This window comes from Ptychodera flava, chromosome 11, assembly GCF_041260155.1.
Source record: "Ptychodera flava strain L36383 chromosome 11, AS_Pfla_20210202, whole genome shotgun sequence".
NCBI classification, from domain to species: domain Eukaryota; kingdom Metazoa; phylum Hemichordata; class Enteropneusta; family Ptychoderidae; genus Ptychodera; species Ptychodera flava.
This window is the reverse complement of record NC_091938.1, coordinates 11,800,250-11,817,227: the sequence shown is the minus strand read 5'-3', so window position 1 is coordinate 11,817,227 and position 16,978 is coordinate 11,800,250. Positions and strand designations below refer to the sequence as shown.

Sequence of the window (16,978 nt, the reverse complement as noted above, 5' to 3'; positions counted from 1 at the left end):
CAATTAAACTTCGTAATATTATCTGTTTTGTGTTTCATTTGGACAGGTTCTCAATAAAAAAAACAATCATCGGGCCAGCTTCTTAAAATATTGATTGTGGTACGAGTCGAAAGCATGATTATGAAAATCATCGAAGCCATGATACTTTTGCAATTGCGTCGTCGTCAAATTAATCAACTCTATGTTCGCTGATACAACTATACTGTCTAGTGTGTTTTAATTCTATTTATAAAAATATGACGAAAGTTGTACATGAGGGGATTGGTCGGCACAGACCATGTAGGTAGACAAATCCCCTGAGAGCGGAAAAATTCCGCATTACCGAATTAACGGCTTATGACTCCCAAGAGTAATAAACTGCCGATCAAGTAGAACAAAAGATCACTATGTTTATGAATGTGACATCACCCGTGATATTTGTAGAGCAATCACCGTTTGACAGTCAGTTCACACCTCAAGTAAGGTATCTTTTCATATGTTAATGATTTCGAACCTACAGCGTTTGTGCCGGGGAATCTTGGCATGTACAAGGATAGGCCAGTAAACGTAATCAAAAAAAGATTCTATTGTTGTATAATCATGGGTGATTGCGAGTTTTTGACCACAGCCTTTATGGGTGTACCTGTATTGAAGTATCGGGGATGTCACACGTTGGCCAAAGTTGGTATCTTGTCAATCCCTAATGTTTGAAGATCAGTGACCAGTTTAAGGAGTGCGCACGCGTAAGGGACTTCTCTCTGTGACCCCCGTAACATCGCCATCGACATACACAAGGTAGTGACCTGCAAACTTGCTGTCATTTTAGGCCAAATCATACTACTCCAAACAAGTTACTCTGAGAGAGAGAGAAAAAAAAAAAACTTTATTCCCAGAGTCTGTTATTAGACATTGCAAGATTCTAAATGGGAAATACTCAGTATTCACTTGTCACCATCGGCACCGTGTTCCTTTGCCTGTCCTCAGTACCCTTTATAGAATGCAATATTTGTAATCCAGTGCGGCTCATAAACCATGGATACGGCGATGTGTTAATCGCCATACACGAAAGCATCCCGGAAGATCCTCTGATTGTCGACAAATTAAAGGTAAGCGAGCAAACTCGTCATTTGAATACCAATATTTTGATAAATGTGCAGTGTTTGACTGCCATTGACCTTGGCATTAGCTGGCCAGTCATTCATACACCGCTTCTGACTCTTTTGTTGCAACCTGCTTTAAAACCATTCCCCGACTCAGATGTTTTCGTTGACTCAAGAGATAGAATGAGAGTGGAATAATGGCGGGGAAAAAAAGAGAGAGTTGTTCTGGAATCACCTTGTTTTTTAACAAATGGTCAAGTGAATATTTAAGACATAAGTATTTATCTGTCCAGTTATGCTTTCAACATAAAATCTATGAATTAGTGCGTTTTCTTCGAATTCTGTTCTTTGAATTGGAGAGACGAGACACTTAAGTGGGAGAGAGAGAGAGAGAGAGAGAGAGAGAGAGAGAGAGAGAGAGAGAGAGAGAGAGAGAGAGAGAGAGAGTGTGTGTGTGTGTGTTTGCGTGAGTTAGTGTGTGTGTGTGTGTCCAGAGCGTCTCCTTTGTGAGTGCGTGGGTGACAATGAGCATCATTTGGAGGGGGTTCGATGGAATCGTATGGAGAAACCGGTTTACGTTAACCCGGTCAATCTTAACCAATAATTATAATCAACATTTGAATCTTTAAGCCTCCGTGTACAATCTTCATGCATGTTAAATGTCCAAGAGGCGAGGTTATCGTTTGTTCGTGCTCTTGTAATACAAAAGCATCAATTGGGCATTTAGAGGACAGCAGTAGCGGGGGAACGATAATGAAAAATGCTTGACCTCCTAAACCCTCCCGCCTACAGCATTCTAGCAGAAAAAACCGTTGTTCGCCTTCCAAATTAAATCAGGATTTGAACAGGTAATAAATTTGTTAAATCTAGCGGTGTCCAAAGGATGAAACTTTATGTCTATACATTTTTAAATGCGCAAAAGCATTCGGCTTAGTTTTTTTTCCGAGTGGTATTAATATTTCATAATATTTTTATTGCTTTTGTGTACGCAGCACGGTTTTTAAAAGGTCAGTATTCATTGCACTTTGTGCGAAGTATTACGTAACTATGTGCATAAAAATAAGTATGTGTGTGACTATTTTCCAAGTCGTTGCAAACGTTATTTTTTTTAAGTCTTTTATACCTATGGTGTACTATTAAATACCTTTTACTGTATTTTAAAAAGAAGATACTTATTTATTTTAATTTTTCTTTCTTTGATTTCACTAAGATTTATTTCAATCGAGAAACACAGACAGTATTATTGCACGCAACCTTAACTTTAACCTTTATCTGTACCCATATTTCATAATACTTCCGATATGTATTTAAGATAAATGTTCTTTATGAAAAGATTTGATAATAAAATGAGATCATATCGACAAAATAGCTTTCTGTATTATTCGCATGCGTTTAAGAATTTTTTCAGAAAGGAAAATTGACATTTTATCTTCATACTCTAACGAAACATTTGGCGTGCTGTAGTTAGAGATTGAACACAGAGCGATAACATTATTATCACAAGTGTACTTGCTCTGACTCTACTCCGGCCTTAGACACGAATGAATGCATAGCCATATTTGCACACATGACTTGTGATCCGAATGTAAGTTACAAGGCATGCGACTCAGCCATGCCAGCAACACTGGCCAAAGCACGCAGTTGTCATTGATTTGACTTTATTCGATTGACATATGTGATCATTTTGTTTTAGCTTCGGTTTTGTCCCTCTTCTTGTAAAATCTAAAGTACAAGATTCAGTTCCACTCACTTCTGAAAGCCTTCACACGAACACACATCCTGCCTCATCCGAGTAACACTTGTCTTATGTTCGTTAATATTTGAATTCCCGCATATCTTGCGCCTGTCTAAGGCTTGTAGACCTCGGGAGAAGATTGTGTTTGGTTTGTAATTGAGGATAAAAGTGGCAGCTGAGGTGTCAATATATGTTATCGCGTTGTTAGATAGTGTTGCCCCAGAACAATTCATTCTCCGTGACTAGTAAATATTCTTGATTCAGCGACAACATATGGGGATGAAATGTTGTAGAAATTCAGGATCCAAACCTAAACAAAACACTCGACACGAACGAGTGCTCGATAACGCCATCGATTAATGTCTATCGACTAAGCTAGATCCGGGAACCTATTTGACAAGTTTAAACTAATCGACTAGTACCCAGATTAAGTACGAACTGCGCGTGAGCTATAGCTGTGTGTTGCGTCACTTGGCCGAACACCCACTGGTATTAACTTTTAAATCGCATATCATGACAGGCTTGGCGAACTGATGACTAATTTTTTGGACTCCAAGTGTCTTCAGAATTACATGTATGGTATACGACTCTTTTTGTATCTGAGCTTCTGCATCAACAACGACATATTTCTAAAATCCATTAATACAAGAAACCTGCTCTTTGCCATGTGTGATTTGTAACGTCTGTTGTCTTGTTCAAGTCGTTATTTCCACAGCGGTTACTGAAGAACACGGTATTCACTTTCTTCCACAAAATATTCTAAACATACCTACAACATCCTGAGTTGCACTTGCATCTTTTTCGTCGATGAGCAACTCAAGTTCCTACGCTGTTGGAAAATCTATCTGTTTTAGAGACTGCCCAAGTCATCCGCAATTGTTTGAAAGCTGCAGACCACACTACGGTCACGTGACCGGGCACTTTTCCAAATTTGGTCAAAACTATTTCCCCAGGAAAATAGCTTTTCAAAAATACCCGCTTACGTCACTTTTGCCGATTCAGTTGGCACTACACGTATTTTGGCGAATCGCGACATCGGAATGTGCATGTGGCGTGTTATAAAGATATGAGATAACTCACAATGAGTTGACACTGTCAAACTCTGATGCATAGCACGCACTCTTACAATAAACGTGTTAGTCTCGCTCATAATTTGAGAACAAATTTGAATAGCAGATAATCAATCATATGCTAGAATGAGGGATGCAATTTACATAAAATTTACCAAAATTGGAAATGGCCGATAGTCTCTATCTTAACTCGGCAAAAAATGAAACTGTTAGATATGATATAAAGACATGAAGGTGAAAAGTTAGTAGTTCTACAAGTTTCCAAATATTTTTAGGTAAACTATCAGAACAGAATCGTAACATTTTAGGGTCAAAAAACCTGTTTGCTAGGTGCATTTTGCCTTAACCTTACAAATTTATTTTATTTTATTTTATTTTATTTTATTTGGCTTTATTTAATGAGGGTAGCCTGGTAAACTCTAGAGAGAGTTTATCTCCCCAGGGCCCTCGACATTACAAGAAATATATACAAAACCACAAAAACAATTTTCAAAAGTGAAAATACAAATAACCACATATAACAACTACCACATTTAACAGGAAAACAAGAAAAAATTAAAATTCTGCCCAATGTTGTTTTAAATAATTGCTTTTAAAAGAGACAAGTGTCTCAGAATATTTGACTTCTGTTTTCAACTTATTCCATTCCATAGCTACCTGTACTGACCATGTGTTTTTAAAAACATTCAATTTGGCTCTAGGGATATCAAGCTTATTTTGGGAGCTAGCTCTGGTCACACGGCTATGACACTCATCGACATTTTGGAACATTTGTGTCACATACAATGGGGCTATATCTTTCAAGGATTTAAATCTGTTTCTTTTTTATTTAGAATATTTTCACGAGAGCGTCAGCTCATTTGCACATCGCTACCCACCAGTGGACCTACTTCCAGAATGTCACCATCCTCATTCCTAAGACCTGGAGCAACAACTTGACAGAGGCGAACGCTACGACAGAGCGATTCGACATCGCCAACTTCGTCATCGATCAGCCGAATCCTGAGTACGGGGACAATCCGTACACACGCCAAACACGCGGTTGCGGTGAACCCGGTGATTTTGTCCACTTTACTGAAAGATGGGTGACAGATGAACAGTATAGCTGGTATTACTGGGGAGATCCAGGTCAACAATTTATCTTATCTTTAATCATTTCGCATAACGTTATGCAGAGAACTTATTGCGTTATCCTTGTCATAAGGCCAACTCTGTGGAGGTCAAAGGTGTTTGATTATTTGTTGGTTTTGCAAAATACCTTATCTCAACCCTTGAAGTCGTTTTATGTATAATTACAAGAGTAAAGAACATATCCATAGACATCACTTTTTGTCCCTTTAAATGTAAAATGTCTAATTCCTCCAATGGTGGGTGAAGTCGTTGGGCGGGCGGGTGGGAGAGGAATGCAATGTTCAAATTTAATTATATGTTTGATAGACTCTATGATAGGTATCTAGAAATCTAGATCAATCTTTTATTAAATGATAAATTCTATTTAAAATTGCAGTATGCTCTCAATCCTTAAACACAAATGATTGCACATACCAAAGCTGGACAAAACTTCAAACAGAAAACCTGTTTTACATACAAGCATTGTTGTGTCTTAGAGGCTGCTATTTCTTCATAGTGCAAATGTTTTCTCTTCTATTCAGTGTATTAGCAACAGTCGGAAGCAGTTTTTGAGCAACATTACTCTTTCATTCTCTCTACATTTTTCTTTAATATACTGTTCTGTATTTCTTTCCATAAATTATTATATCATACCAGTATACACTTCGATATGATTGGTCGTGACGTGAAATAATCGTGCTATATTCGAATATAGCACGGTTGGAACAGACATGAGCTCTCAGCTAGAGAAAAAATCCCATTTTACGTTTCATGCCAGAATTTCAATTTAACATTATGATATAATAGCAATAAACCATCTCAGCGACGGGTATACGACTCGATTTTGATCAGTTCGCTCCATATACGCACTCGCTATCGCTCTTGCACATATATCGTGAACCGCTAAAAATCTTTTGGTACACTGTCACATGGTTCGATTTATTGCTTAAACAATTCAGCTAGTATTTCAGTTGTTTACATTCGCATCCAATACTCCTTTTCCTAAGGAAATTTACTAACAAATTGGTGCAGCTATATAAATGAGTATCGCTAGGTTGTATAATTAAATGAAATAATTGCGTATCATAATTATTAACTAATCATAGGCTTAACTCGCACACAATGCATAATCTCGTAGAACCTCGTGGAGACTACATTTGAATAATACATATTGGCAAGATAGTGACCTTATCTTGATGGGATTATGTTGCTAAGGACTGGGCTGAGAGAAAGTGCAAACAATTTATGCTCATTTTGCGGAACTTTCTTGATATGTGTATATCGTTCTTGTGTAGGCAAAGTAACAGTCCACGAATGGGCGCATTTACGATGGGGTGTCTTTGACGAGTATCCCGAAGACGATGACCAGCACTTTTATTATGACCAGAATGGCCGTGTTGAGCCAACCAGGTGCTCAGAATCCATCGTCGGGGAGTCCAGGGATATCCTTAACAACTATGTCCGATGCAACACCGACCCGGACTCTGGAGTGATGCCGGGACCCGGATGTAAGTTTTTCCCTGATCTTGAAGGAAACGACGCGCCGGCGTCTCTCATGTATGCAAACTACCTGGACTCGGTAAGTATTTTAGTAGTAGATATCGAAACAGTTAATGGCAAGTGAAACATTTTAACATGTTCACAATAAAAGTGAAATCTACTTTATTATATGCATTCTTGAGTGATGGTGCAAAAAATGCATTACACTTTGTCGGCGCTATGTTGACATAAAAAACACAGAAAAAGTATAGTTCCATTTTAGATATATTTTACACTCTTCGTCATGGTACCAAGATCTCATACTACAATATGGAACAGTTAATCTCTGGACAATGTATTCATTTGAGACCCTATGGAAAACTTTAAGGGTTTCGTCACTTTGTTCTCGTAATAATCGCAAATCATCATGATTTTTAAAGATTTTAACGTAAAGAATGGCTACCATTTTGAAGTCTCAGCTCTCCTGTAAATTTGAGGCAATTTGAGGCAATTATATCTCAGACAGGACAAATTGCGTTTGGAAGACTAAAATTTCCGTTATGTTCCAGGTGATTCATTTCTGTCACAGCGATGACAGCTATTCTGCCGGCCAGGCAAAACACAATCGATTGGCCAGAAATAAACACAACAAACAGTGCCACTACCAGAGTATTTGGGATATCATGTTAAAACACGATGATTTCCCAAATGAGCGTACACCATTCCAAGAACCACTTGACATCACACCAAGCTTCCTGGTTGTGCAGGAAGTGGATTTGAGAATAGTTCTGGTTATCGATGATTCGAACAGCATGAAACAGGTCAGTACAATATAGGGTGTCTCCAAAATATGTTTGTGCTTGCCAGTGAGAATGTTTTTGCATGGCTGAGTTCCATAAGTTTACTCAACCTTCATGAAGTCGAGAGCTATTTTGACCACTTGTTCGCGCAATTTACAAGTGTAACTTCTGACACTACTTTGATTACTATTATATCTAACCCAGAATAATCGACTAGATTCGATGCTACAAGCAAGCACGAAATACATCGGCTACACAGTGCCGAACAACACATGGATAGGCATTGTAAAGTTCAACAATAGAGCAAGCATTAGTTCATATTTAGTTCAAGTTGACAGTATGGACACGAGAAAAGAACTGATAGAATTGCTCCCTAGAAGTACTAGTAGTGGTACTTGTATCGGATGTGGCCTTCTGGAAGGGGTTGAGGTAGGTCAACTTCTACTACTGTTAGACAATGAATTGAAATACTGGCGTTCACAGTATGAACTTATAACCCTTGAACATCATTAAATACTGGTGTACTTCTTCATTTGAAAGAAACAAAAGTCTGTATTTCCCCGTGACATCATTACAAATCAAATTTATCTTTTTGACATTTTGTCCAAATCAAATGGGAGAGAAGATTCTTCCTCTTCGAACACAACTAGGGAAGCGTTCTTTTTTTAATGTAGCATGACGTGTGATTTATTCATGCATTGATTTCCATAATTACAAGAGCTGTAATTATATCGTAATCTATTCTAGCAAGTTACAAAGGCTTCTATTCTTATGAGGTATAAAGACCTCATGATACAAACACTTACTGTGTTTAACTTGCAAAAGTATATACCAGGGAAATATCTAAGTGAGTAAATAAATAGATAAATTAATAAATATAGCAAGTAAATAATAATATTCAATAATTGCTGTTACGACAACACAACTATTATGAGGAAGTTATCATCTTTTTGAAAGAAGAATGAAATATGAGATAGAAAATGGCTATTACAAAGATAATGAACATCTAATAAACATTTCAAGTATGTGTATACAACTAAAAAAAACACCAAATAAAGTGAAAAATCAATCGAGAAGTAGAATTAATGGCTACTAAAACTCCAGTAAAGTTCAGAAGATGAAATCTATGAATGTTCAACCACAAAACTTCTGTAATTTGTAACTGTTATGTGTGGCTGTATCAGCTAAATATCAGGACAGTACTTAACCCTTGACGTTTTTACCCACTTACTCTAACCACTGTTCTAGCCCCAAACCTGTGGCCAGGAATAAAATGTCCGTATAGTAATGTCTTAGGCCGTCTTGATAGCAAGTGGTGCGTGACCTTTCCTGTAATGGCGCACTTGGCCGAGCACTTCCAACGCTTGAGCACAAATAGACAGTTTTGCCGTTAGTGAGGTGACAACTAAAAAGTTTGAAATCTAACAAAAGCAACTTGACAGATTTACCCCCGTCCAGAAATTAGAGAACATTTCTCACGACTCATAACGTAGGTCTTGGAACACGGGGGCAACACCGCAGCTGGCGGGATACTCTTCCTTGTCACCGATGGACGGGAAACTCGAGGTCCGTATATAAAAGATGTTGTGGACGAACTGGCCGAGAAAGAGGTAATCGTCGATACACTGGCTCTGAGTGACGATGCCGATGATGCATTGGCCGATTTGTCTGACCAGACGTGTGGGAATTCGTACTGGTATTCGGAAAGCCCCGATTCGACGGCTTTACACGATGCTTACATGGACACCATTCTCAGTCGTACCAGTGCTAATGTCAACACTCTGGTACAGGTGAGACAGAGAACTGTGGCACTTTCTAGTTTTAAGCTGCATCATATGGGTTGCTTACATGTCCGTCCCCAAGGATTGGGGTAGAGGTGTCTTGGTCTTAACATGGACGTAAAAATTGTTTCAACACTGGTTACTTCTTGCTTTTGTTTATTTTATTTTAATCCGTTTGACTATAATATGTATTGCCAATAGATATTTATACTGCCAACCTTTGGTCTTTTGGTCGTCTGTTAGCACTGGTTTGCAAAGATATCTTTTCCTCCTTTGCTGTGTCACGTATTTGTCCTTTAAAATCTCTCGCGAAGCTTTGTCACTTTGTTGCGTCCGGTATCTGATGCATTTGGTTGCCTATTGCGCCAAAGCAAGCAAGGGTAAGTTACTAATCTGTGGACGCTGTCACCACAAGTTAACACCGGGTTAACTTTGACAAAGTCGACAACGAACACACCAGCAAAGTATAACACAATAATCGATAGCAAGAAGAAACCTGTGTTGAGACCATCTTTTACGTCCAAGACACCTCTATCCCCAACCCCATCTCGGGCGACGAAAATGTAAGCAATCCTCTATGGCTGCATAGCTAAATACTAGTGGGGGGTGGGCTTGGAGAAATGGGAGGGGGTTGTGATTTGGGGGCTACTAGAAGATTTTGCTCCTTTTACAAGACGTGGTGGGCTCTTAAATGTTTTGGTCCGCTGCTTTTCTTTTACATTTTCAGATTCCATCATAAGTTTGGTAGGTGATTCAATGAAATATGGATAACATTTTTATATCATCAAACAGTTCCAATGTTAGTAATGATTGACACAATCTGAAACGATTTTATGGTATTTCAGGACCCTATTTCAACAAATGTCAATAATAATATGAATCGACTGAATTTTGATAAGAAAAACTAAAGCAGACCTTGTAACAGGACAGAAGCTGCAACTGTTGATAATGTTTTCAGTATTTCTTACTGTCGCCCTACAGCACGCTGAAACACGCTCTCATTAGTTTGTCAACCAAGTCTGTATATGTATATACAAAACACTAGCGTTGATAATTGATGAATTAGAGTAGAGAATGAAAATTATTTGTCAATGAAACAAATGCACAGTACATACACAGGCTGTGTTGGCAAGCTGAATATTGGGCAGTTCAACAGGCTGTAGGGAGTAGAACGAGAACGCAAATGTATGAACTGAATAAAAATATTGTCAAAATTATCAAATTTATTACTGCCCTGCTACTGCCTACATGCAGTGTCACTGTCACTGCATACGAAGGTAGTGACAGTGACAGAGATAGCTTTGACCCTGATGTAGTTGCAGAGGCGTTAGGGTCATATGACGCTCATGACAGTGAAACATACTTGTACACAAGATCAGTCAGGAGAGCAACACATGGAAGAGTAGGAGACTCGACAGTTATCAATAAACAATGGCCAAAAGGGACAATAGGTGTATCACTGTTCACAAAATAGTGTTGACTTTGGTACACAATACAGTACATCTTCTTGATTGGGATGGTAAAGATCATTGTCGTTTTTGTAGTTAACATTTTAAGTCATGTTGAAAATGCTTAAAAAAATATTCACTCTGCCCGAGTATAAATATGCAGCAGCGTTATCGTATATTGACATTTTGAAAAAATAAAATGCAACTGACATCAATAAAACTGTGAATAACATATATACAGATTGTATTGATAGACTTAATGCTGAAAATTTCAACATGATGAGATTTAAAATGAGAGATTTGAGTTAATACAAAAGTAAAATGATTAAAAAAGTATCAAAATTTGATGTTTGTAATATAACGTGTTTAAGGATGTACAATTCGGAAAAATTGAAAACTATCACTTTTGAATTAGAGATTTTAATTTCGATATATTAGAATAATCAGATATTAAAGAAAAATGGTGAGGTCACTATGCTCGATTTTCTACAAACGTACGATGAAAAGTCACTATTTTAAATGAAAATCACTTAGAATCAATATATAAATGTTTCATTTAAGGTTCAAAGACAAGAAATTGACCTTTTTAAACTAACAATTCTCTTGTGGTTAATAAGCTCAGAACCCCTGTAAATTATATATTTTCGGAAAACCTAGATATAGGGAAACATTGTGGTTACCATATTGTCACAATTTGTGACATAACTATCACGTGACAAGTAATTTCCATAACCTTTCAAAAATCGGTTTTCCCTATGTTTTGTTTCAATGCTTTGAGATATGTGGCTGAAATTTGTGTGCGTGAAAGCTGTTCTAAGTATCTTCCAAAGTGTGTCTCAGAATTTTTTTAAACTTTCTGGAACAATTTTTATGCCAGAAAACCATCAAGAGCGACGAATTTAACCCTAGTTGATTTCTTCAAAATTGTGCTCAAATAAAAACTAAGCAAGATATAAAAATCTGAGAAATACTTTTAAAAAGCATTGTGACAGCTTGCATTCCAGCAAGTTTGAATCAGATAATTTGGAGTATTGAGACAAAACATAGGGAAAACCGATTTTTAAAAGGTTATGCAAATTACCTGTCACGTGATAGTTATGTAAACAATGGTGACACTGTGGTTACCAAAATCTTTCCCTATATCTAGGCTTTCAGAAAATGTATAATTTATGGGGGTTCTGAGCTTATTAACCTCCAGAGAATCGTTAGATTACAGAGGTCAATTTCTTGTCTTGGAACCTTAAAGTTCATGTAGTGAATGAAATGATCAAATTGTGATCGTACAACAACACAAAAGAAAAACTTTGAACAGTAAAGAATCCTTATTTAAATGAAATAGTGTGTTAATAAATGACAATTTTATTTTTTAACAAACTTGCCATTAGTACACCCAAATTTTCAGAGATCAAAAGTTTTATTTGATGGAATATGTCAATTTTCCAGTACTCAAAGCATTTTAAGTAGCATCTATATGATATAAGACTTGTACTTAAAATTTTGTTGTCAGATCACCCAGCAGTTTTCCATTATTTTGCAAAATATAGCCAGGAATTCACAAGTTACGTTCACTATCATGATCGTCATTTCGTGTGGTCTGCAGCGGGTACCACTTACCCGGCCAAATTTGGGTGAACCCAGGTCGGCTTTGTAGACTAATCAATCTAAAAAGTCTACTGATGCATTTAAAATTGAATTATTTTAAGAACAAGCCTTAGGAATGTAGCTATACAAACCGCTGAAAGTATTTTTTAAGATTATTAAGGGGATTTGAAAAACAATTACAGATTTATATTGTGATTCCTCTTCCCCCCCCTCCCACAACGTCCCACCATAATTTTTTAATGCACGGCCCTAGAAGGTTTGTACTAGAAACACATGTCAAATTTTCTGGTGAAAAACACTCTTTTACTAATCCACAGGCTATATACCGTACATGGAGTGAAATCATATGATATTTTGTATGTCACCGACCTTGTATTGCACGTGATACACACTGAATGTCGGGTATAACGTCCCCGCATATAATCAACAAATATATAGAGAGAGCTTTTGACCGCCAATAATTCAATACTAAATGCCGAAACTCTTCTCCCTTTAAGTCGGGGCTTATTTGAAACGCGTTTAAGTTTTGCTAAAAATATTGTTTATATTTACATGTAAGCCTTTCCGAATAAGACCTTGCTCAACGAGAACGCTGTCTCAATTTTTTTCACAAGATGTCAAAAGGTAGGCGTCAGTTTCTCTCTTTGCCATTTGTTTTCTAACATTTCTTCAAAATATGTAGTTTGGTGCGCTTACTTTCTAGCGTGAAAGAAGTATTTCCACAAATCGAGTTATTATCACGTTATAATTGGTTCTCACCTAATACAGCTTGCTAGCTACAAGACGACAATCGACAGTGGAGATGATTATGACAATCACACGATCATTGACTCTTCCATTGGTCGACACACCGTCTTTTTCATATTCTGGGACTTGAACAGAAATCCGTGGGTTGACGTCACCATTACAGCTCCTAACGGCACCATTATCGATGAGAATTCGGATAATTATCTTGTAGACACGAGAACACACAGCATCGTCATCATAATTGAAGGAATCGCCGAGGTAGAAAATTGCCATTGTTGTCGTTTCTTATTTTTTCTGCTGTTTCCACCATATGCTACTATCTACGACTTCCAAAAGAGAACCTACTTTGTCGATCGTGTTGCCATTACGTTAACATTTTGCCGTATATGCTCACAATGACAATCAAACCAAATTCGAGGAGACATCATACCATTAAAATTTCTCAACAGAACATCTCTCTTTTTACTTTGTTAGTTGAGAGTACCAATGCGTTTAATTTCGTATTTTTTAGGAAAATGATAACCAGTTTGATAATGCTAAAAATACTAGGAAGGTCGCTTCATTGTATCTAAAGTTCTTAAAAATCTAGCATTTATTTGATCATCGAGGTTTGAGATTTAAGATTTTCAAGATAACATGTTTTACTATGTCAAGAATTATCTAAAAGCTCTTGTCTTTTATCCATTACCTCAGATCATTATTTATTTCAATCTGGCATCGTGTCTGTAAAACCATTCTTTACAGAAAGTCTCTGTCGCGAATCAAAACAACTGTGCGTTCGTTTCTTCTCTCAGCCAGGGCACTGGTTGTACCACATTAAAAACACTGACTCAATAGATCAGGTGGTGGAAATATCAATAGAATCGAAGTCTGCCAGTTCGACTTCAGCCCCACTGAGATTATCGTCAAGCAGCAGCTCTAGTCTAATCACAGAATCACCGCCAATGGTCGTTATATACGCCGACCTCTTCCAAGGCTACCAACAGGTCAACAATGCCAAGGTCACGGCCATAGTTGAAAGGCCAAGTCCGTACGATGCTGTTGAGCTGTCCCTTCTAGACAATGGTGTTGGTAGGCACTTTGTCGTTCATACTATCGTTCTCAATAAGCGGGGCTGACTTTTATGAGCAAACGATCGAAAATCTGAAAACGAAAAATGTAAATTTACATGAAATTGCTAATAACATTTTACGACGTTGGCCAAAGAGGGATGCATTATAGATTACAATTACCCCAGTGGATTCATTCGAGAGTTGTAACATATGTTGTTACGGCTGGATTGGCACATTTTGTCGTCCATTCTTTGTCATTATTTACAAAAAAGCTACATCAAAATTATTGCTACCGACACCATCTCATGTCGTTTTGGATACCCAGAAACAAAATCTCGCGCATTGTTGCACCTTGTGATATTCATCAATGATCCGTTGTCAAATTCAACTTCACAACGTGTATTGTACATTTAGGTGCTGATATCACAAAAGATGATGGCATCTACTCTGCCTATTTCCTGGATTTTGTCGACGCGAAATGCCAGAGGTCTTGTCGCTATGGGATACAAGTCATGGCAAATGATGAGGATGGTACGGCTGCTGTCATTGGCACGGCTGCGAATTCTGCCGCCATGCCAACCGATTACTGTGAGTCGTTTTCCCTTCTTTAAAAAACGATTTATTTGAAACTTTTTATCCTTCAAGTTAAAATAGACGGCTGACAGACAACATTGATAAGCTATTTGCATATTATCAGATTATTCAACCTAGTTTGTTTTTAGTCGGCAGTTCATTCAAAACAGAGTAGTTTTTCATAACAACTTAAAATGAAATTAAAAGTCTTTCATCTTAATGATTCTAGCATTAATCCCCGAGAAGGGCGACCCACTACCCGTCGGAGACTTTGGCCGCGTAGCCTCGGGTGGGTCTTTCCAAGTTGACAATGACGTCGAAATACCGAGTGAGGACGAAGACTTCTATCCCCCGTCAAGAATCGTGGATCTAGAGAGTCCCAGTTCGGACTACGAGAATCAGACAATCACTCTCGAGTGGACAGCTGTGGGAGATGATTTCGATCAGGGGATAGGTGTGTATACGTTGTTTTTCTTTCATTCTGACGATCTTTAAACTAGACTGATCTACGTTTATTCACTTTCTTGCTCAAATCAGAATACTTACACCATTCTATGTAGAACAGCTCCATCTTGTCCGTGTCTATATATACCCCTTTCATATCTGACCTCCTTGATTCGATTGTAGGAAATATGATTAAGGTTTATATCCGTCTGTGTTTCGGTAATTATTTTATATTTTAGCTTTTCCTCGGACAACTCTCTTACCATAATACTTCTCTCTTATCCCTGTATTGGACTGCAGAAAGTGTTGAGAGTCGTCAAGGAACGCTTTTGCGACATTCATCAACTGAATTTTGTGTGACTCAAGACTTATTAAATGTTTTATTGGCTGTTCAATTAACGCTATGTGTGTGCTCTTTCGTACAGCGAATCACTATGACTTGCGTTATTCCAATACCTTCGATGACATCTTAAGTGACTTTGAAAATACTACTTTGGTCACCAACGACGATCTTGTCGTCGGAAACCTGACATCACCTTTGCCAGCGGGCTGTTTGGAAACGTACGTTGTGTTGACAAATGCAAGCGGTGCGGGAATGACCTACTACTTCGCCGTCCGAGCTGTTGACACCGCCGGCAATGAGGGCGCTGTCTCGAACATCGCACAGAACACTATTGTCCCGACTCCGATCGTCGATGACGGCGGGTTGGCAGGATGGGAGATATTTCTTATCTGTTTGATGGTTGTCGCGGTCATAGCTGCCATATCCATAGTCTCAGTGTTGATAATTGTGATGAGGCGATCGAAGAAAACTGAAAAAGGCGATATTGCCGAAACACGAGTTGAAGGAGAACCTAACCAGAACGCGCATGCCCACAACAATCCAGGTTACATCTGACATTGATGGCAATGTACTATACACGTTTAGATGCTATCATAGGGCCTAGCTAAATACACGAAAGTACATTAACATGAAATAAATGGAAATCAGCATTTTGCTATTTTGATCGAAATTTTAATATCAGCACTTTTTCACCTTATCTTGTGATCAAATGGACGGCACTGCGATACACTCAAATGATGTTTCGCGACCGCCAGTAAAAACTATCATTAGGGCCTACCTTTTAATTATTATTTCGAATGTTATGACACACTGACAATTTCTCAGCTTTAGCCAGTCTGATTCAAGAAGGTTGTTATTTACTGGTTGTTAGCCTATTCAGTTCGTATACGTTTAATTGTCTGCAATTTTATTTCTTCAATTTCGGGTAATGAACTTCTTAATACGAGGAAACGCTCACAGTCTGAGAGCTCCTGTAGTTAAAGTTCACAACCTGCATCTCAAAATCATATACACAAACGTTTCCATGAAGAATTTGAACGGCCAACTCATTTGATCGACAATTCTAATCCACCCATCACATTTTCCTTGAAGGGGACAGCGCAGGAGCCAAACCAGTCAAACATTATATTAATGTCAGAGGAAATGATTACAATGTTACTCATTGTGAATATTAAAATAAATATTATATTCAGCATGCATTACCATTTTACTGCATTATTTCTTTCAGAACCATATATGGATAAAAAATATTAGTATGTATGTATGTATGTATTATGTATGTATGTATGTATGTATGTATGTATGTATGTATGTATGTATGTATGTATGTATGTATGTATGTATGTATGTATGTATGTGTGTGTGTGTGTGTGTGTGTGTGTGTGTGTGTGGTGTGTGTGTGTGTGTGTGTGTGTGTGTGTGTATGTATGTATGTATGTATGTATGTATGTATGTATGTATGTATGTATGTATGTATGTATGTATGTATGTATGTATGTGTGTGTCACGCTCGTAGTTAGGGGAATTTCAGGTTGAGGTACCAGTCTGGATTGTAATGCTTTCAGTAACTGAAACATACACACCAAGATGTAGATTGTAGCACAACCGTAGATCTTTATTCAAGATGGCAAGCGTAACACGCCAGTATCCAATTTTGATCTTCAGTGTACATTCTCTACGAATTTCAATACCCTTTCTTAACTTACATAACTATA

General features: G+C 37.8%; 1 protein-coding gene across 1 annotated transcript; it reads left to right on the top strand.

Annotated features, from left to right (window-relative positions):
• Window positions 1–870: 870 nt before the first annotated feature.
• On the top strand, window positions 871–16,462 carry LOC139143510 (calcium-activated chloride channel regulator 4A-like). Its single transcript, XM_070713897.1, has 11 exons — window positions 871–1,085; window positions 4,718–5,012; window positions 6,290–6,573; window positions 7,043–7,294; window positions 7,478–7,702; window positions 8,767–9,063; window positions 12,873–13,109; window positions 13,646–13,922; window positions 14,318–14,491; window positions 14,706–14,930; window positions 15,346–16,462. The coding sequence occupies exons 1-11, from the start codon at window positions 903–905 to the stop codon at window positions 15,816–15,818; spliced, it is 2,922 nt and encodes a 973-aa protein (XP_070569998.1). The 5' UTR covers window positions 871–902; the 3' UTR covers window positions 15,819–16,462.
• Window positions 16,463–16,978: the final 516 nt, after the last annotated feature.

What these genes read in the sequence shown, in the direction of transcription:
- LOC139143510 (XM_070713897.1), top strand. Translation starts at nt 903, where the DNA reads ATGGGAAATACTCAGTATTCACTTGTCACCATCGGCACCGTGTTCCTT. An exon ending in GTATTACTGGGGAGATCCAG is followed by an intron (nt 5,013 to 6,289) that starts GTCAACAATTTA and finishes GTTCTTGTGTAG; the next exon opens with GCAAAGTAACAGTCCACGAA. An exon ending in CGCCATGCCAACCGATTACT is followed by an intron (nt 14,492 to 14,705) that starts GTGAGTCGTTTT and finishes TAATGATTCTAG; the next exon opens with CATTAATCCCCGAGAAGGGC.